Source organism: Peromyscus californicus, unplaced genomic scaffold, assembly GCF_007827085.1.
Source record: "Peromyscus californicus insignis strain IS unplaced genomic scaffold, ASM782708v3 Scaffold_4__1_contigs__length_199733344, whole genome shotgun sequence".
Taxonomy (NCBI): domain Eukaryota; kingdom Metazoa; phylum Chordata; class Mammalia; order Rodentia; family Cricetidae; genus Peromyscus; species Peromyscus californicus.
Window position 1 is genome coordinate 99,584,130 of NW_026294562.1, and position 22,436 is coordinate 99,606,565.

Below are 22,436 nucleotides of genomic sequence, written 5' to 3' on the forward strand. Positions count from 1 at the left end.
TTTCTTAACTGTGTAAATATGAAATGTTTAGTCTTGTTTTCATTTTCCAGGTGAACAAATAAGCCCAAGAAAAGGCACCTCACCATATATGAACTGTTGAGGAAAGACAAAGACAACATAATATAAAAGCTCTGCAGACATTTTTTTTTAACTTTATTCTTTCCTTTGTGGTTCTACTTAAGCACTCATAAAACCAGTTAACTCTCTCATATGAGACGATATTTCAGTTTTGGAGTGTGAACTAGTGAGAGAGTTAGCTTACTTGGTGGTAAGAACATTATGATAAACTTGAATGGATCACATGCCAGCCGCCCAGTTTTCATTCTGACAGGCATCCCAGGGATGCCAGACAAGAACCCCTGGATGGCCTTTCCCCTGGGATTTCTCTACACACTCACTCTCCTTGGAAATGGCACCATCCTAGCAGTTGTCAAGGTGGAGCAGAGCCTCCATGAGCCTATGTACTACTTCCTCTGCATCTTGGCTCTGACTGATGTTAGTCTCTCCATGTCCACCTTGCCCTCCATGCTCAGCATCTTCTGGTTCAATGCCCCTGAGATTCCCTTCGATGCATGTGTGACACAGATGTTCTTCATTCATGTGTTTGGATTGGTAGATTCTGGAGTCTTACTGTCCATGGCCTTTGACAGATATGTGGCCATCCGAGATCCTCTGCATTATGCTTCCATCCTCACTCATGGTGTTATTGGAAAGATTGGGCTAGTTGTCTTTGCCCGGGCAGTCTGTGTGGTCTTCCCTGTGCCCTTTCTTATAAAGAGGCTGCCCTTCTGTCGTCCCAATGTCTTATCTCACTCATACTGTCTTCACCAAGATATGATGCGCCTAGCCTGTGCCAGCACCCGTGTCAACAGCCTCTATGGCCTCATCGTGGTCATCCTCACACTGGGGCTTGATGCTCTCATCATTCTCTTCTCCTACATACTCATCCTGAAGACAGTGCTGGGCATTGCCTCCAGAGCTGAGAGGCTCAAAGCCCTCAACACCTGCCTCTCTCACATCTGTGCTGTGCTTCTCTTTTACATTCCTTTCATTGGTGCCACCATGATCCACAGATATGGGAAACATTTATCACCAATCATGCACATGCTAATGGCCAATATCTACCTTCTTCTGCCCCCTGTGCTAAACCCCATTGTCTACAGTGTGAAGAACAAACAGATAAGAGGTCGGGTCGTGCGAATGTTCCAGGGGAGAAAGAGCAGAGGCTAGTCAAATGGAATCTCATGTAAAATAAAAATTAAGTTAACCCTGGAGTAATTCATATTTCCACTTTCAACAGCTATAACACAATCCAATTTTGAAATTTGATTAGAATATAATGTAGGAGTGAAAAGGCTGTAGGCAAAGATAAAACACATCATTTTTGTTATGGTTGTATTAAATTTAGAAAGCACGTATTTAAATATCTGCTATCATAAATCAAATTTAATTTGGTGATATTGTACTTTTATTTACAAAAGTGAACATGAGCACCAGTAATGACATATTATCTGTTTACAGATAACCCTTATGAGTGTGATCTTTGTCCTTTCTATTAGTACTTTGAGAAATTATTCTTATAATGTTAAGTAATATTTGATGTATTAGTTAAAGAATAGTTGCATCAAGAATGATTCAATAAGTCCCACAATGCTACTGAATAACTGGGTTATGAAATACTATATTTTTAATAGAGAAAACAAAGTTTTATAATACCACACAACAATTCAATTACCTTTATGTCTAGGTATTTATGTTTTGAAAGAATTCTGTGATAAAATTAAATCATACACATTATTCCTAGTACACATCTTTTCTTTTAAATGAGACAATTTTCCTTCACACATTTAATTCAGTCATACAGAATTTTTTGACCTGGCAAGACTGTTGCCAATTTTACTGTGTACTAAAGGTTTTGATAAAAATTGACAGAATAAAGCTACTTCAGGGTTTGTGTAAGTTGAGTGGAAATGCTGAGCATAAGTGAGGGATTTTCAATGCACTGTACACATGTACAGATGAATATGTAACATGCTCTTGTATTTATGCTAATATATGGTTTAATAGTACTTCAAGTATAAGACCACTAATTTGTTAGAAGTCATTTAACCATCAATTAATATGTATTTAACACTAAGAAATACCAGTAATTACTCTAGACCCCAGGGATACCCCTATTTCCTGTTCAGTTCTGCAATGTTTCTCTGCAAAGAAGTGCACTCAGATGATTCCAATGCAAGCAAGATCATATTAGAATTCTGTATTTAATGTGTAGGTGTTAACTAATAAAACTAGATCATTTACCTGTTATCTCACTGAATTCTTCAACAATCTTGGAAAACAGTTTTGACAAGCATTTTTTTACAGAAGGAAAGTGAGACCCAGAGCAGAAACTTGTCAAGGTCATCCTACTTCTAAGTGACATAGCTGAATTCAAATGCTAAGCTATTTCCCTGAAATCTGTAAACTGAGATTTGACCCATGACTCCAGGTTTCCAAGACTCACAAGAAAATTCAGAAGAGAAAAGGTGCTACGGACTGGCCCATCGGGGGTACCACGACCGTAGGGGGACCAGAACTTGGGTAGTCAGGAAGGCAAGGATTAGGCGAATGACAGACAGACAACACTCTCAGAAGTGGTTTGAATCTGCTGCAATTTTACTTCTGCAAATCAGTAGTTTATATACAGAAAAGAAAACTATCAAGTCATACAAGGAACAACAAGAGCTTGGCAATAATTCAATTACATCATCTTTAAAAAAACAGCAAGCACACAATTATTAATCGGCGCTAGACATATCCCTTCACCCATAAGAACTTTATGACCCAAAGATCAGTCTGTGTTTTTTAAACTTAGTACGGTCCCTAGACTTGTGTCAGCTTCTTGTAGCTGTGTCCTTCATCTTTATCTCAGCTGCTCATTAGTTTATTATGCATTTCTACTTTGCTGGTTCTCATGACCCACTTAGCCAATTTGGATGCTGCAGATCCTCCCTAAGTCTTTCTTTAGTTCTTTTATCACATACCTGTTTTAATATAAAACCTTTTTACCTGTTGGAATATGGACTCTTGTACTTTTACTCCTGTAAGGGGAAGGGGTTCTGTTGTAGTCCTTAAGTTTTCCATATTGAACTTCCTCAACAGAGGGGCCCATTTCATTATCTGTCTCTTATGAGATAACGTTTTTTTGTCATAAATCACTTCAGTTGGGATTCCTAAAGGATTCCTAGTGGGTGAGTGTTCATTCCCTAGAAGTGCCTGAACTATTATACTTTCTTTATCTAGTGGCTTGGGGTCTTAATGTTAATTTGGATAGGGGATAGGAGGACAGAGTAAGATGGAGTCCTGGTAAGGAAAACTAACACTAAAGACCTTCAAAAAGGCCATATGAAAATCTACTACTATAGAAGATTCCTTAAATATACACATAACACATACACATATACATATATGTGAGGATTTAAATAGAGTTATCCAGTCATAGGGGAGTAACTCTTGTCCCAGACACTATAGGATATTAAATAAAAAAATCTAGGGCTAGGTATGGGTTACATGTTCTGCAATTGGTCAGTGGAATCCCATAGACCTCCCAAATATTACAAGCCAGTAACATTGTTCTTGGTTGCCCTTCAGAACTTGACAGTAAGTCTGTATTGCTGAATATATCACATACTTGGGCCATTGGACATGGAGACACAAATCTGCTGCTGATCTTGAAACTTCATCCATACTGAGTGGGTTTCTATACACATTACCAGGCAAGAAAAACATCAGCAATCTTATTTAACTACAAATTCTGTGAGCTACAAAAATGACTTCGCTGCAGCTTAGACTACTAGCAAGAGTAAAGAGGGTGTCTGAACTGGCTTACCCCAGTAATCAGATTGGTGAATACCCTAACTGTCATTATAGAGCCTTTCTCCAATAACTGATGGAAGCAGATGCAGAGAGCCACAGCCAAATACCAGGATGATCTCCAGGAGTCCAATTGAAGAGAGAGAAGAGGGATTCTATGAGCAAAGGGCATCAAGATAATGCTGGTGAAACCTACAGAGACAACCAAACCAAACAAGTGGGAACTCATGAAATTTAGATCAACAGCTGTGGAGCCTGCATGAGACTGGACTAGGCCCTATGCACAGCAAGACAGATGTGTAGCTTGATCTGTTTAAGGGGACACCTGGAAGTAGGATCAGAATCCATCCCTGGTGCATGAACAGGCCTTATGGAGCCCACTTCTATGATGGGACACTTCACACAGCCTTGAGGAAGGGGGGGCTTGGACCTGCCTCTATTAAATGTACCTCCCCATGGGAGGCCTTACCTACTTGTAGGAGGGAATAGAGGCTGGTTTGGGAGGGGGAGGCTGAAGGGGCAGGAGGAGGGAAGGGGGGATCTTTGGTATGTAAAATGAATAAAATATTCTTAATTAAAAAAAATGACTGGGCTGACAAGATATGTCCACTAGTACCACAGTGGCATGAGTGTTGGGAATAACCAATCTTGTTGAATTTAAAGCCCACTCCAGCAGACAGAACCTATATCTGGTACAAAAATAAATAAATAAAATTAAAATAAAAAAACCACCTAAGGCTGTTTGACCATAGGCCCCAGGGGAGAACTATTATTCTGATAAATGGACATAGTGCTAAAGTGTCACCTATATTCTTGTCTTTATACCCATAGTCTAGTGAGTGTATCACCCAATTCTCACCAGAGAAACTTCTTTTGGTAATTAATGCAGATTCCTGACTCTGACCAGTGAAACAGATAAGCTAACTATAGATTCTTCCTCAGCTCCTCCAAATTCAATCCCCCATTTCCATCCTTAGCTCTGCAGCACACAGACAACTGTGCCCACCTTCTCCCCCTACTCCCATCTCCAGTGGACCCCACAGGGTCCCCTCTCCTAACTTCCATCCCCCTACTACTTGCTTTATCCCCATCCCCAACTCTAAAAGACATTCCCTGGGAACCCACAGGCTACTCCAGCAAAGGAAGCAGGTAGGCAAACTACAGATAGTCACCTCTCCTTCCATTCCTCAAACGCCAATATGACAGTCTCATTCTGAGCTCTATAGCAGACCTTCTACTGTGGCCTCTCCTTACTCTCTGCTCCATTACCAGGGCAATAAGTAGATCCTGGTGTAACACCCTGCTTTGCTCCCTACTGTAGGCATGCTCAGCATAGCACCAGCTCATCCCCATTCCTAAATTCAGAAACTCTATTGCTAATCTCCCAAATCCAGAGAAACATTTTACCTAGAATCCCCAATGGCCACACCCATCAAGTACCCAGAAGAATTTCCTACCAGGCAACACACACCTACTACACTCGTGAGAACCAGAGAGGAAACTGAAACCAAAGAACAAAACACTCACCTAACAAAGACAAGACCAGACACCAGCACCTAGAGGTAACCAGAAGACAGAGCATTCTGTCCCAAACACCCTGTTATACCTGACTGTTGCTTCCCAAATTACCACTCAGAGGTTTATATTAATTATAAATGTTTGGCCAATGGCTCAAACTTGCTGCTATCTAGCGCTTACATTTAAAGTAACCCATATTTCTTATCTATGCTTTGCCGTGTGGTTCATGGCTTGTTACTTCATTTTCTACATGTCTTGCTTCCCTGGCATCTGGTTGGCATCTTTCCCAACTCTGCCCTTTTCATCTCAGTCCTCAGTTTGATTGTACTGCCAAACATTATTCTGCCTCATTATTGGCCAAACAACTTTTATCATCCATCAATGAGAGCAACCTATTCACAGCATACAGAAGGATATCCCACAATACCTAAAATTACATTTTCCAAATGCCAGGTGCCTAGACACTAGCATAAACACACAATCAAAAACAGCCAGGACAAAGAATTGGTGTTATAGTCCAATTTCCCTTATGAACATAGATGCAACAATTTTCAATGACATACTTGCAAACTGAATCCAAGAATACATCAAAAAGGTCTTCTATCATGGACAAGTAGGCTTTATCCCAGAGATGCAGGGATGGTTCAACATACATAAATCAATAAATGTAATCCAAAATATAAACAAATTTAAAGAAAAAAACCACATGATCATTTCATTAGATGAGAAAAGGCTGCTGACAAAATCCAACATCCCTTTATGATAAAAGTCCTAGAGATATTAAAGATACAAGGGACATAGCTTATAGTAAACCCATAGAAACCTCAAACTAAATAGAGATAAACTCAAAGCAATTTCACTAAAATCAGGGATGAGACAAGGCTGTCTACTCTCTCCATAGTTATTCAATATAGTACTTGAAGTCTTAGCTAGAGTAATAAGACAATTGAAGGAGATCAAGAGTATACAAATTGGAAAGAAGAAAGGGAAAATGTATTTATTTCCAGATGTTATTGCTGTGGGATGGTCTGTATGTCAAATTGCTCTGACTGGTCAATAAATAAAACACTGATTGGCCAGTGGCCAGGCAGGAAGTATAGGCGGGACTAACAGAGAACAGGAAGGCAGAGGAAGTCACTGCCAGCCACTGCCATGACAAGCAGCACGTGAAGACACCGGTAAGCCACGAGCCACATGGCAAGGTATAGATTTATGGAAATGGATTAATTTAAGCTATAAGAACAGTTAGCAAAAAGCCTGCCACAGCCATACAGTTTATAAGCAATATAAGTCTCTGTGTTTACTTGGTTGGGTCTGAGCGGCTGTGGGTCTGGCAGGTGACAAAGATTTGTCCTGACTGTGGGCAAGGCAGGAAAACTCTAGCTACAAATGGCACCCAACCTGTTGGCAAGAGTTTCCACCTAAAACCTGAGTAAAAAGATACTAAAACGGAGCTAAAAACAGTTCCTAGTTGTCTCTTTCAAGTTAGCCGCAGCCTGCGTGTTTGAGCTACTATGGCGGGTTCCTGGCATGCATGCTTGACCTGCAATATGGTGGGAATGAGGCCTCTGCAAGTGGCACATTAAGCTGCGTGGTGGATTTAGCCTTTGCTAATACAAAACAAAAAGAAGTTTCTGGGCTACACGCTGCTTTGATAAGAAGCACAGACCCACTACTTCTGAGAATTGATGGCTCCCAGAGCTGGCGGAAAATATACCACTGCCATGTTGGAAAGCTGAAGTGGGTGGAGCCAGCAGCCACAGTGCCGTTTCAGTCTTAGAATGCTGTAGTTTAAAGCAATGGGCTCAAGGTAATATAAAAAATAAGCCACTTAAAGATGGCTACCACACAGAGAAACTGGATTATGTTCTCTTTGATATTCATAACTGAAGAAAAACATTTGATTGCAAAAGCTGTTGAGTTATGCCGAAATGTATATTTTAAAGGTACCTTGACTTCAAAATTTGGATGTAATGATATGTTGCTTTGGAAAGGGGGGTCTGCTTTTGTTTCCACAGAAAGTCAGAGGCTATGGATTTGTTCCAGATTAAGATACATCAGGTTTGACCAGCCAAGACCCCCTGAAAGGTCTCCGATGACACCAAGGCTCAGATGATCCAACATCCAGAACCGTTTCAAGGCAAATGGCTCAGATGATACACCCTCATGGACTACTCCATAATCCTAAAATTTTCTTTGTGTCCCCATAAGATACAGAGCCCCCTTCCAGCAGGAAGTAGTAAGAGAAGCTACGCCCAAATTCCCAAATATACCAAGCTGACTTTGGAGATGTGTAAATGTTAAAACCTTCCTCTTTAAAAAAAGAAAAAAAAAGAAAAGGGGAAGTGCTGTGGGATGATCTGTATGTCAAATTGCTCTGATTGGTCAATAAATAAAACACTGATTAGCCAGTGGCCAGGCAGGAAGTATAGGCGGGACTAACAGAGAACGGGAAAGTGGAGGAAGTCACTGCCAGCCACGGCCATGACAAGCAGCACGTGAAGACACTGGTAAGCCATGAGCCATGTGGCAAGGTATAGATTTATGGAAATGGATTAATTTAAGCTATAAGAACAGTTAGCAAGAAGCCTGCCATGGCCATACAGTTTATAAGCATTATAAGTCTCTGTGTTTACTTGGTTGGGTCTGAGTGGCTGTGGGTCTGGCAGGTGACAAAGATTTGTCCTGACTGTGGGCAAGGCAGGAAAACTCTAGCTACATGTTATGGTAATATACATAAGTAACCCTAAAATTCCATAACAGAACTCCTAGAGTTGAAAAACACTTTCAGCAAACTAGTTGTATACAAAATTAACTAACAGAAATCAGTAGACTTCCTATATATAATGATAAATGGACTGAGAAAGAAATCAAGGAGACACCACCACCTTTCACAAGAGCCTCAAATAATATAAAATATCTTGGGGTAACTCTAACCAACCAAGTGAGAGATTTATGAATTACATGATAAAAATTTCAAGTCTTTGAAGAAAGAAGTTGTAGAAGATATCAGAAGATAGAAAGATCTCCCATGCTCATGGATTAGTATGATTAACATAGTAAAAATGGCCATTCTACCAATAGCAGTCTATACATTCAATACAATAAGCATCAGAAATCCAACACAATTCTTCACAGGTCTTGAAAGGTCAATTCTCAGCTTCATGTGCAAAAACAAAGAGCACAGATAGATAAAACAATCCTGAACAATAAAAGAACTGCTGGTGGTTTCACCATTCCTGATTTCAATGCTGTAATAATAAAAACAGCATGATATTGGCACAAAAAGAGACATATTGATTGACAGAATTGGGTTGAAGACCCAGACATAGATCAACATACCTATGAACACCTGATTTTTTATAAAGAAGCCATAAATAAACACTGGAGAAAATATCATCTTCAACAAATGGTGGTGGTCAAACTGGATTGCTGCATGTAGAAGAATGCAAATAGAGCCAAACTTATCAACTTGCACAAAAACTCATCTCCGAATAAATCAAATACATCAACATAAACCAGATACACTGAATCTGATAGAAGAGAAAGTGGGGAATATTCTTGAACTCATTGATACAGGAGCCTGTAGATGTAACCAACCATCTTATTAAATAAGAAACACAGAACCAATGCAAAGAAGAAAGCCAAGAGGTCAGAGCTAAGAGCTAAAACCTTACCCTTCCTCCTGTGGTGGTCCTACCTCTCTGAAACAGAGCTACCCCTGTGTTAAAGTCTTTATTATATAGAGTTCCTGTCCTGCCTTCTCACTGGTTGTAAACCCAACCACATGACTGCCTCCTCACGGCCTGTCTGTATAGGCCTCCAGGTTTTCCATGATTGGTATTGAGATTAAAGGCATGTGTATCCAATAATGGCTGTATCCCTGAACACACAGAGACTTACCCAGCTCTGCCCACCAAGTGCTGGGATTACAAGAGTACGCCACCACTGCCCTGCTTTCCTATGGCTTGCTAATAGCTCTGACCCCTGGGCAACTTTATTTATTAACATACAAATAACATTTTAATACAAATAAAATATTACCATAGGGGACTTTCTGAACAGAACAGTTAGCACAGCACTAAACTCAACAAATAATAAATGGGACCTAAAGAAAATGAGAAGCTTCTGCAAGGCAAAGGACATAATCATTTGGACAGAGCAGCAGTCTAGAGAATGGGAAAAGATGTTCAACAACTCCATAATCTATAGAGAACTAATAACCAAAATATATAAAGAAATCAAGAAACTAGACACCTTGTCTGTGATAATCAAGCTCTCTTAATGACTTCCTCCTTTTCATTCCAAGTTTACAACCTTTCAAACACTCTTCACTCAGAACAACCCTGAACATGCTTATTACTCAACATGTGCAACGCAATCTTTATTCAAAATATTCAATATATATAATACAAAATATACATATTCAAAATATTTAAAAAATATACATCACAGTGAACCTTCAAATGAAATCTGTCTACAATGACACTCAATATTCTTGGGAAAGTCTGTATAGCTGGGCCTTGGCCTACAAAATCAATCACTTTGTGGTTATTTTTTTTCTCCTGGAATTTATGCCTAACTCTCTCTTTGATAGACAGGCCATGATTCTTAGATATGCTAACATGTAAAATTATCTAACACTGTGTCTTTTACTTAGCAGTCTGTAAATGAAGGTTCTTATCTTCGTTGGTGTTCAACGTTCTTTAATAATTCCTAATTTTACATACTACTTTATAGCTCACAAATAGCTCTAATAATGGCTTCTTATTAAATTTGTTGTTTAATTTAGTTCATAATCATTGTAGATAACATAAATGTTTCCAATTTCAAAACTTAAAACTTGTCTAAAGAAAAACAATGTAACACCTACTGTCATTCAACTCCCATCTGGATCAGCTAAAGTCAGTCTCAAGTGTTTGGTCCTAAGTTGTACAATAGAACAATACTTTGATTTACATTTATATTCTTAATAATAAAATCTGGCCATTTTTCTGTCTTAAAATAAGCTTTAATAGAGTGTTGTTCCTTTTCTCTTGTTATATAATATATATATATATATATATATATATATATATATATATAGTTTTTTTCTCATCTACTACATTCATTCAGGCAACTTCTAACAAATGCTTTAAATTATTATGTTAAATAAAATAAATTACATTAACTATACCTTTAAAGACACAAAACCTTTCACTTATTTTTGACCAATGAAGTTATTTTCAAAATAGTAAATTCCCTGCTTTCATCTAGTATATAATAAATCTTAACTATATGTTTACAGAGAAATACAGCTTTTGTATATATAAAAATTCTGTATTAAGAAAAAGACAATTTGGCACAGCAAAATGAAGTTTCTATTTTCTGAGCAGAAAAATATCGTTTCACCATGCAACTCAAACAGAAAAATTTAAAAAATAAACATTTTATTTTCATAGTTATATCTCAGTTTTTACAAAACTGTTTCTCTAGCAAACTGGTAAGTTTTAACCCTCTGTAGTAGCAATTTTGGTTCGAACAAATATCTGGATAATCTTTTTTCGTATTTCCTTGGTCTTCACAGTATAAACTATGGGGTTGAGCACCGGGGGGACAAGAAGGTAAGCGTTCGCCATAAGGGCATGAGTCAGTGGTGACAAGTGCTTTCCAAAGCGATGGATGACTGACACCCCAATCAATGGCACATAGAAGATAAGTACAGCACAGAGGTGTGAAACACAAGTGTTGAGAGCCTTCAGCCGGCCCTCCCCAGAGGCAATAGCCATCACCGTGCGGAGTATGAACACATAGGAGAAGAGGATAGAGAGGGAGTCAGAGCCCTTGGTGAAGATGACAGCTATAAGGCCATAGAGACTGTTGACCCGGGTGCTGGCACAGGCAAGGCGCATCACATCTTGATGGAGGCAGAAGGAGTGGGAGAGGATGTTGGAGCGATAAAAAGGGAGCCTCTTGATGAGGAAAGGCACAGGGAAGACCACGCAGACTGCTCTTGACAAGATGAGTATCCCTATTTTACAGACCACACCATTGGTTAAAATGGTGCCGTATCTGAGTGGGTTCCAGATCGCTATAACACGATCAATGGCCATTGCAACTAGCACTCCTGACTCAATGGCTGAGAAGGTGTGAATGAAGTACATTTGAATAAGACAACCATCAAAGCTTATAAATTTGTAGTTAAACCAGAATATGCCAAGCATAGAGGGCAGAGTACAAAGGGTGAGCCCCATATCCGCAAATGCCAACATACACAGAAAGTAGTACATAGGAATGTGCAGAGATGATTCAGTCTTGATTGTAGAGATGATAATACCATTGCCAAAGAGAGCAATGACATATATAGCACCCAGTGGGAATGCCATCCAATAATACTTCTGTTCAAGTCCAGGGATTCCAGTTAAAACAAAGTACAGATGCTGGAATTGGGAGTGGTTATGATCTGCCATGAAGTTAATATGATATAGGCACGGAGAGGAATCTTTGGAAATCCTGGTGAGTGTCTTCCTAAAGCAACAATGGTGGGGTTTATTTATGTGTTACAATCTGCCCTGCCCAGGAGTACAGCCATTTTATTTCCTCATGAGTGTGTATGTGGAGTCACTGAAATTACCACTCTAAGGAAGATCTTGGTTGAAGACACATCTAATGGTCCAGGGAAAATGACACACTCAGGTACACATACTACAGTTAGCTTAAAGAACACAGAGTACTACCATTCTGAGAAGCAAAAATCTCTCATTTCCTATCCTTTCTTCCTCATCAATATCCTATATGTTGACTAATCAGCAGCTGAGGAGGTAAAACAACCTCCTTGAAAATCTTGCAACCTTAAGACATAGCTTTCTTTATTAATTGATCAGATTCAGGATTATTAAGAAGCACACATCTTATATTTAGACCCCAGCTCTCCCTGTTATCTCTATGTGACTCACACCTAGGGCAATTCGGTGCCAGTGACTGACTGAGGGCAAATTTTACAGTACATCTCTAATGATGTTAGTATAAAATATGAAAATCCGATTTGTCATAATGATTGCCACTCCCACCAGTCACACTCCTTGGGCCCAGAGCTCTTAAAATGCCTAGTTCATGTTTGTATGTTTCTTCTCAAAGTACAACGTTTCTTCATCCTTCTGAGTCTGGATGTAAGCACAGATCATACTGAAGCCAAATGCTTCAGCTACATCCATCATTAAAATGAAAGTGTTTATCTCTTCTAAGTTGCTGAGATATTAGCAAAAAGCAAAATAAATCACGGTTGTGGAATCAATAGTAGAATCCTTTCCAGAATAAGCTATTTATATTGTCAATATAAGATGCATTGAGGTTCACCTACAGATCATATCATATTACACTTTTCTATTTCTAAGGCACATTTATCATGTAACACATTCTGATTTAGGGAGAGGCATGGTCACCTTAATGGAAATCTGTAGTTTATACTTCTATTACCAGAACCAACATCTATTTTTTTTCCAAAGATCCCCTTGAGAAAGTCATGGTATGCTTCTCAGCCAGAAGTGGAACACACCCAAAGGGATCACTGTGAAGAAAAAAAGGTAATATGGGCTTGGTATCATAATAATTCAGAATAAATGTGTGTTGTTAGTATTAATGTTAGATTTTCATGGGTTTTTTTTTATTCTGTGGTTTCTGGAGGTTTTATTTTTCAGGTGAGGTAGGGTTCTTTTCAGTCAGTGGAAGCTGAAGTTGAAAGATTCTCCCCTAACTCAAAGAATCATAGTTATTTAATATCTCTTGTAATTAAAACCTAGTTCAACCTCTTCTGTGCTATTATTAAGCAGCTCACCCTGTGGTTGTGCATCCAATCCTGGCTGATTCTCTGACATGATAGAAGAATGTGTTATAACTGCTTGCAATTATGCTTTAACTCTTCCAGAAATCTTTCTCTAAAAGATTTCTTACTAAGAGTTGAGACATCTTACTAATTCTATGCAATGGTCAATTCTTTCCATTGTGCCTATGAAATGCTGTTGACTATTCATGAAAATATTTCATCTTTTGTGTTTATATTTTATATATACATTTTCTATCTCTCCAATAAATTATTGTATCAGATATTTGAACCTGAGTGCTTTTTGAGAATGAAAATTCTTTCTTTTTAATTTAAAGATTTGAAATTCAAAATTCTTTTTGTCTTCAAACTATAAACATATTAAAAATCTGCAGCCATGGGAATTATATTTAAAAGTCCTTAAAAGTCGATGTTTTTCTCTGTTCTGTTATGTTGCTGATTATCTTCATGCCAATTTTAGGTTCTTCATTTGTTCCTGTTCATCGCCCCACCCTTTTCCAGTTTAACTTGGCATTTTAAATATATAAACACTTCCATCTTTCAAAAAACAAAACAAAACGGTGTACAATCTAAAGTTGATCTAGCCATTTGCATCCCAAAGGGAATGTTTGTTCAAAACCTACAGATCTATAGTCACAGATTTGCTAAAGCTCTCACAGAGCTCTGCTTTATGAAACAAGTTACCAAAGCAGCCTATGGGAGAGAGAATTACTTCCTGAGCAAGTTTTCTTTTGCTTGCTCTCTAGTCCAGCTGGAGTGGTTCTCTTGGGTTCCCTTCGTCAGAAACCCACTACCCCACCTAAATTTGTTATGAAGAGAGTATCTGTCGGGCTTGCCCCAAAAACATGCTGGAATAATTAAAGGCAAAAAAAAAAAAAAAAAATGGTTGTGCATATGCTACCCATCTTCCACATGTAATCATTTTTTTATTAAGAAATTGTCAAGCCGGGCGGTGGTGGCGCACGCCTTTAATCCCAGCACTCGGGAGGCAGAGCCAGGCGGATCTCTGTGAGTTCGAGGCCAGCCTGGGCTACCAAGTGAGTTCCAGGAAAAGGCGCAAAGCTACACAGAGAAACCCTGTCTCGAAAAACCAAAAAAAAAAAAAAAAAAAAAAAAAAAAAGAAATTGTCTATTCCCTGTACATATCAATCACAGATTCCCCCATCTTCCCTTTCCCACCACCCAGCCTTCACCCTGCCAACCTACCCTGCATCCCCACATTTTTCCAATCAAGGTCTCCCATGCAGAGTCAGCAGAGCCTGGCACACTCAGCTGAGGCAGGTCCAAGCCCCTCCCCACTGCACCAAGGCTCTGCAAGGTGTCACACCCTAGGCACTGGGCTCAAAAAAGCCTGCCCATGCACCAGGGACGGATCCAGATCTCCCTGCTTGGGGGCCTCCAAACAGTAGTTCGAACTAAACAGCTGTCTCCCCATATCCAGAGGGCCTAGAAGCAAAATACCTGTAATACAGAGTGGTGATAAAAGAAAATTTAAGAGGGGAGCAAATAAAAGAAGAGTAAGTAGTGTGGAAGAAAAGAAGGAGAGGGGAGAAAACAGGAGCAGTAGAGATTAAAAAATGATGCATTTAATCATAAATTAACAGATCCCTGAAGCCTAGGGAATTAACATTTTTTGATATCATTCTTTCATTCATTTTAGGAGCAAAAGTTCCAAGTTCATAAGAGGTAAGGAACTGCATAGCCTTTTTGAGAATTAGAGTTAAGTGCCAGGGGGATTGCAGACTCAGAAAAGGCAAAGTCACTGCAGCTCTTGTCAGAGACCCTTTTTGACATGAATCTTCAAGTCTTGGTGTTTATGTAAATTACCTACAATTTAGAAAACAGATGGAAGCCCACTCTACTCTCTGAAGATCATGCTCTTGAACCGAAAGCTGTGGCATAGGTGGTTCATGGAGTCCTGGCCTTCTACCTTCTGTACTGCCTCCCTTCTGGTGGAAGAAGCACCAGGCCATGTAAGCAAACATTCTGTGTCTGCACCTTAGCTTCCTTCTAGTCTTGCAGCTTCAACTGCATGTCTTAGGTTGAAGAAACAGTTAAAACTCTTTTTCTTATCAGAGCAGCCATAAAGAAATGAAATGGACTTTAATTTTCTGTAAGGCAGTAGGTAACTTCTGAGATCCTAGACATCCCTGGGTGTTGGTAGGAAATATACTACAGCTAGGAATGAAATTGAAAGAAGAAATTTACCCTTCATTATTTCCAGATGTACAAAGGGCAGACAAGACTGAAGAAATAAGAATAAATAAAACCTTCCTGCACAGATTAAATTGTAGCCACCCTCACTTGAAAAAGCCATGAATGCCCACCACAAGAATAGAAACTTCCAAGTGTGATCTCAAATATAGAAGTAAGCACACCATAACCCATAAGTAACATTCATCTTCTGCCAACATTAACTCAGTGGCTGAAATCCATTGCTTCAAAGTCAGTGTGTTCACTCTGGAAGATGGTCTTTATCCCCCACCTACACCACTAGGTCACAGAAGTGCAGTTTCACACCTTTCCCTTAAAGCAGATATGAGTGAAAAGGAGAACAAGCAGATGTAAATAGGAAAGAGAACAACACGCAAGCTGTAGGTTGTTTTCATTGAGAAATCAAAGCTAAGAGAGATAAAGGAGACAGTGCAGGATGCTTCTGTAAAGCCATCTTAAATCATCTTCCCATGGCCATTTGTACATTCTTGGTTTCTTCTCACACTTACCTGACTGTCGAGTGGCCCCTAACTAGGTAAAATAATTAAACAGCACAGCGAAGTTTCACCTAGCAAAGCCATTGCCATGACACCATTAGGACTTTTATGAACTGATCTACTCCAGCAATCTCCCCTTATTGTGTCATGGAGACTTTTGTAGATCCCTTGGGCTTCCAAAACAGAGATCTCTCTAGGGCAACTAAACCATCCCTAGCCACTTAGGTCTAACAAATGAGATAATGCTGAGGGCACTACTTAGAAAGTAGATGGGGGAGTTCTAGAAACAGATTACGGCCCTATGACATCTTTTCATGGCCAGTGTAGACATCTCACAGTTTTCATGCAATGAACAAATGGTATTCACTTTTATTTATCTCAAAATGCATCCAAATTTAAAAAAAACTCAAAGAAAAACACCTTCATTATTATCCCACTCTAAAAATATTCCAAATTTCTAATGACTTTCTCATTTTTTCTTGTATTTCACCTTTATTTTCCAGTCACCAATATCCATCTAGTAAATCTTGTCATAAGTCATGACCTTTACAAAAGGCAAGCAAGAGGAGATTTGGGAAGTCATTAATCAATGCTTTCATCAATCAAGAGAAAATGAATTCTATAATATCCAATTATCACTTCAGATAACAATAACAAAAGTAATATATCAACACCAATCATAAATAATGTCCTCTATAATATTATTTACCTAATTTATTCATAGCTTAGTATTTTGTACACATGGATCTTCATAAAATTGGTAAGTATACTGTCCTCTTGTTCAGAAAAAAATCACTTTTTAGGGATTGGCCCAGACTTGGTAAGTTTGTAGGAATTAAATTGTAGAAATAACACAGTACAGAAATAACAAAAAAGGAGCTCTTCTCTGGCCAAAGTGTGCTCTTGAGACCTGAGATCTTAAAGGGCAGGAAGAAACAGTGACAAAAACATGAAGGTCTTGTACAGCACCACACCTGCTCTTCTATCTGTGTGTTAGTTCCAGATTTATTCCGCATTAATGTGGACATTCTCATAATCCCAGAGTCTCTCCAAATGTTTAGTTTCCAGACTCAAAGTTCTTCTTTGCATCACACTATCATGTGGTAGTATGATCATCAAGCTAATAACATGAAGATCTGCTCTGCCTGCAACATTTGTGTTCCAGTGCTCTTAGTAAATATGTCATCTTGCAGTACTGTTATTCAGTTTTCTCAATCCAGACACATAAGTGTTGATATAATTAAATCATCATAATTTTATTTTAAATACTTAACCAATATTATTTTATTAGTTATCCAAGTCAATCAAGTGTATCTCTGGAATCTAATTTCTGTTGTCTTTCTGTCATATCATATCAGCACAAAAATAAAAGTTTTAACAAACATCACCACATCATTTTTATTTTAATATGTTGATTGATGAAAAACACAGCTTTCTATCCACCAAATATAACTAACCATTTATTTAATTTTCTAATTCAGTTGAAAACAAAATCTATTATTGATAGCATGATATACTTTTATGAAACACTTAATAAGAGGTAGGCTGCCCACAGATCTCTTCTCTCTCTGTTCTCCTAGACCAGTGGTTCCCAACCTGTGAATCCCAACCCCTTTGCAAGCTGAATGACCCTTTCATAGGGGTCACCTAAGACCATTGGAAAACAGGGATATTTACATTACAATTCATAAGAGTAGCAAATTTGCAGTTATGAATTAGCAATGAAAATAATTTTACAGTCGGGAGTCACCACATCATGAGGAATTGTATTAAAGGGTCATAGCACTAGGGAAGTTGAGAGCCACTGCCCTAGACCCAATCTCTCAGTCTTAACCTTAGTGTTGCAACACACCAGCAGCTGCAGCTTCCCTACCCTGTGACCATATCTCCTGGGAACCCCACACACCATCCTCTCCACACTCATTGCTGTGTCCCTGGCTCTAGCTCCACTAGGTACCCACTACTAGGCCATGCCTGCCAGAAAACCAGGCAGGCTGCCCACAGACCTTCTCCCTTCTCTGCTCCTCCAGACACAATCCTTCACTTTCTTCCCCAGGGCTGCAACAGAACACTAGCTGCAGTCTCCGATCCCTCCTGCCCACATTCCCTATGGATTCCACTGACCATGGCCTTCTAACCTCCCTTACTCCACTAGTCCCTGTATCCCAAGCACCAACACCAGTAGGCATTCCCTGTGAACATACCAGCTGAGCAGGTCAGTAGAATAGGCAACACACAGCCATCACACTCTTTGAAAATCTAGAGAGGAAACAGAAACCAAGAAACAAAACATCCACCCAACAAAAACAAATCCAGAAATCAACACCTAGACCTATAATTATCTCAAACCCAGATGCCCAGTTGCCAGGGTAAAAACACAATCAATAACAGTGAGAGTTAATGAGTCTCCACCAGAACCCAGTCATCCTACCACAGTAGGCCATGAATATTCCAACATAGCTGAAGCACAAGAAAAAGATAGGAGGATGAAAGGGGTCCTTAAAGAGGAGATGAATAAATCCCTTAAAGAAATCCAGGAAAACACAGACAAACAATTGAAGGAAATGAATAAATCCCTTAAAGAGATGCAAGAAAAAAACAAAGTTTGAAGGAAAAGAATAAAACAGTTCAAGACCTGAAAATGGAAATAAAAGCAATAAAGAAAATGCAAAGTGACAGAATTCCTTTTTTTCTTTTTTATTTATTCTTCTCTCATATATTACATCTTGACCACAGTTTCCTTTCCCTCCTCTCCTCCAAGTCCCTTCTCCCAACCTTCCTCTCCCCCAGATCCACTCCTCCTCCATTTCCCTTCAGAAAGGGGCAGACCTCCCAGGGATATCAACCAAACATGGCATATCATGTTGCAATAAGACTAGGCACATCCCCTCATACTATGGCTGGACAAGGCAATCCAATAGGAGGAAAAGGGTCCCAAAAGCAGACAAGAGTCAGAGACAGCCCCAACTCCCACTGTTAGGTGTCCCATAAGAACATCAAGCTGCACAACTATAACATATGCAGAGGATCTTGGTCATACAGGCTCTCTGACTGTCAGTTCAGTCTTTGTAGCACCTATGAGCCCTGATTAGTTGATTCTGTAGGCTGTTTTCTTGTGGTGTCCTTGACCCATCTGGCTTCTACAATCCTTCCTTGCCCTCTGCCACAGGATTCTACAAGCTCCACCTAATGTTTGGCTGTGGGTTTCTGATTCTGCTCCCATATCTTCATCAGGTTGGATGAAGCCTCTCTGATGATGATTATGCTGGGCTATGAGTATAGCAGAGTAACATTAGGAATCATTTCATTGATTTGTTTTTGCTGGTTTATGTTTGGTTCTATCATAGGTCTCTGGGCTATCCAGCCTCTGGTTCCTGACCCTCCAGGCAGTGTCAGGCATGGGCTCCCTCTCATTGGCATGGGTTTAATGTTGGATCAGTCATTGGTTGGGCACTCCCATAAGTTCTAACCTAGATGTACCTCAACCAAAGAATGGATAAAAGAAAATGTGGTACATTTACACACTCAGTTTTAAAAAATGGCACCATGAAATTTGCAGGCAAATGGATGGAACTAGAAAAAAAATCATCTGAGTGAGGTAACTCAGACCCAGAAAGCCAAACATGGTATGTACTTACTTATAAGTAGACATTAACTGTAAAGGATAATTATGTTACAATTCACAGACCCAGAGAGGCTAAGTAACAAGGAGGTATCAAGTGGGGGGACACATGGATCTCCCTGGGAAGGGGAAATAGATTTTGTGGGTGGACAAGGGGCAGGTGGGAATGAGAATAGGATGGATCAAGTGAAGAGGGTACTGCGAGAGACAACTGGAATTCGTGGGCATTTCAAGCCAATGTAGAAACCTAGTGCAATGGAAATTCCCAGGAACTCACAAGGGTGACCCTAGTGAAGACTTCTAGTATTGGAGTAACCAGGCAAGACTTCCAGCAGAGAGGGATTGGGGCATCAACCCAGCCATAAAACTTTTGACCTACAATTTGTTCTGCTTGCAAGATGTTCTGTGGTAAAACATGGCACAAAACTGAGGGAATTCTGGAAATGCAAATTTTTGGAATGTGAACAGGAACCACAGAGGCAAGCTTCACCAAGAGAATAGAAAAGATGGAAGAGAGAATCTCAGGCACTGATGATATTATAGAAGAAATGGATACATTGGTCAAAGAAAATGTTCACTTTAAGATTCCTGACACAAAACATCCAGGAAATCTGTAATACTATGTAAAGACCAAACCCAAGAATAATAGGAATAGAAAAAGGACAAGAATGCCAGCTCAAAGACCCAGAAATATTTTCAACAAAATCATAGAAGAAAATTTCCCTAAACTAAAGGAGATTCCTATCAAAGTACAAATAGACTGGACCAGAAAAGAATGTGCCCTGGACACAGAATAATCAAACTAAATATACAAAACAGAGAAAGAATATTAAAAGCTTCAAGGGAAAAAGATCAAGTAACATATAAAGGCAGACCTATGAGAATTACACCTGACTTCTCAATGAAGACTCTAAGGACCTGGACAGATGTGCTGCAAACTGTAAGGAACCATGGATGCCAGCCAAGACTACTATATCCAGTAAAACTTTCAATCACCATAGATGGAGAAAATAAGATATTCCATGATAAAATCAAATTTAAACAATATCTATATACAAACCCAACCCTACAGAAAGTGCTAGAAGGAGAGTAACTACTCTAAGCAGAGTAACTACAATAATGAAAACACAAGAAATAAATAGTCTCATACCAGCAAAACCAAAACAAGGGAAACATGCTCACACACACACACACAAAATAAGAACAACAACACTGACAAAATAACAGAAATCAACAATTATTCATCATTGATATCTCCCAATATCTATGGTCTAACCTGCTACCCCCCCCCAAAAAAAAACACAGAATAGCAGAATCTATGCAGAAATAGAATCCTTCCTTCTGCTGCTTCCAAGGAACACACCTCAAAATCAAGAATAGACAAGATCTCAAAGTAAAGGATTGGAAAGAGATATGTCAAGCAAAAGAATCTACAAAGCAAGCTGATCTAGCCATTTTAATCTTTAACAAAATAGATTTCAGACCAAAACTAATGAAAATAGATAGAAAAAGAATATACATACTCATCAAAGGAAAAATCCACCAAGATGGCATTTCAATTTTTTTTGAAATTAATTTTTTAAATTTATTTTATAATTTAATTTAATTTTACATATCAACCACGGATTCCCCTGTCCTCCTTCCTCCAAATCCCCCCTCCCCCAGCCCAACCCCCCCATTCCCATCTCCTCCAGGGCAAGGACTCCCCTGGGGATTCAGCTCAGCCTGGTAGATTCAATCCAGGCAGGTCCAGTCCCCTCCTCCCTTCGCCCAGGCTGAGCAAAGTATCCCTGCATAGGCCCCAGGATCCAACAGCCAGCTCATGCACTAAGGACAGGTCCTGGTCCCACAACCTGGGGGCCTCCCAAACAGTTCAAGTTAATCAACTGTTTCACTTATCCAGAGGGCCTGATCCAGTTGGGGGCTCCTTATCTATTGGTTCATAGTTCATGTGTTTCCACTAGTTGGGCTATTTGTCCCTGTGCTTTTTCCAGTCTTGGTCTCAACAATTCTCGCTAATACAATCCCTCCTCTTTCTCACCGATTGGACTCCCGGAGTTCCACCTGGGGTGTGGCCGTGGATCTCTGCATCCGGTTCCATCTGTCATTTGATGAGAGTTCTAGCAAAACAGACTCACTCATAGGAGGATACCATATGTAAAACAAAGATGACTAGACTGCTACTCACAACTTCAGGGAGGCTACCTAGAAAACAGAACCCTAAGAAAGACACAGAGATTGCCCAACGACAGAGAAATGGATGAGATCTACATAAGCAAACTGGACGTGGGTGGGGGGGCGGTAATGAAGGGCAAGGGTCGAGGGAAAGAGAGCTTAGGGGAGTGGGAGATCCCAGCTGGATCAAGAACAGAGAGGAAGAACAAGGAAAAAGAGACCATGATAAATGAAGACCCCATGGGAATAGGAAAAAGCAAAATACTAGAGAGGTCCCCAGAAATCCACAATAGACTACTGGCAATGGTCGAGAGAAAGCCCAAATTGATCTACTCTGGTGATCAGATGGAATTTCAATTCTTAACATCTTTACCCCAAACACAAGGGCACCCATGTTTGTAAAAGAAACACTACTAAAGGTTAAATCACATATTGACCCCCACAAACTGATAGTGGGAGAGTTCATTACCCCACTCTCACCAATGGACAGGTCATCCAGACAAAAACTAAACAAACAAACAAAAAATACTTGGGCTAATAGGTGTTATAAACCAAATGGACCTAATAGATATGTACAGAACATGTCACCAAACACAAAAGAATATACCTTCTTCTCAGCACCTCATGGAACTTTCTCCAAAATGACCCATACTCGGACACAAAGCAAGTCTCAACACACAGAAGAAATTTTGAATAACTCCCTGCCTCCTATTAGACCACCATGGATTAAAGAGGG

General features: G+C 39.5%; 2 protein-coding genes across 2 annotated transcripts; one reads left to right on the forward strand and one right to left on the reverse strand.

Moving 5' to 3' along the window:
* Window positions 1-279: 279 nt before the first annotated feature.
* On the forward strand, window positions 280-1,230 carry LOC128123904 (olfactory receptor 51H1-like). The gene has a single exon (XM_052760181.1). The coding sequence runs from the start codon at window positions 280-282 to the stop codon at window positions 1,228-1,230; it is 951 nt and encodes a 316-aa protein (XP_052616141.1).
* Window positions 1,231-10,862: 9,632 nt separating this feature from the next.
* On the reverse strand, window positions 10,863-11,822 carry LOC128124519 (olfactory receptor 51H1-like). Its single transcript, XM_052760910.1, has one exon. It carries the CDS (start codon window positions 11,820-11,822, stop codon window positions 10,863-10,865), a length of 960 nt encoding a protein of 319 aa, XP_052616870.1.
* Between the last annotated feature and the right edge of the window lie 10,614 nt (window positions 11,823-22,436).

Bases quoted from the DNA above. Each gene is read 5' to 3' on its own strand.
- LOC128123904 (XM_052760181.1), top strand. From the start codon at position 280: ATGATAAACTTGAATGGATCACATGCCAGCCGCCCAGTTTTCATTCTG.
- LOC128124519 (XM_052760910.1), bottom strand. From the start codon at position 11,822: ATGGCAGATCATAACCACTCCCAATTCCAGCATCTGTACTTTGTTTTA.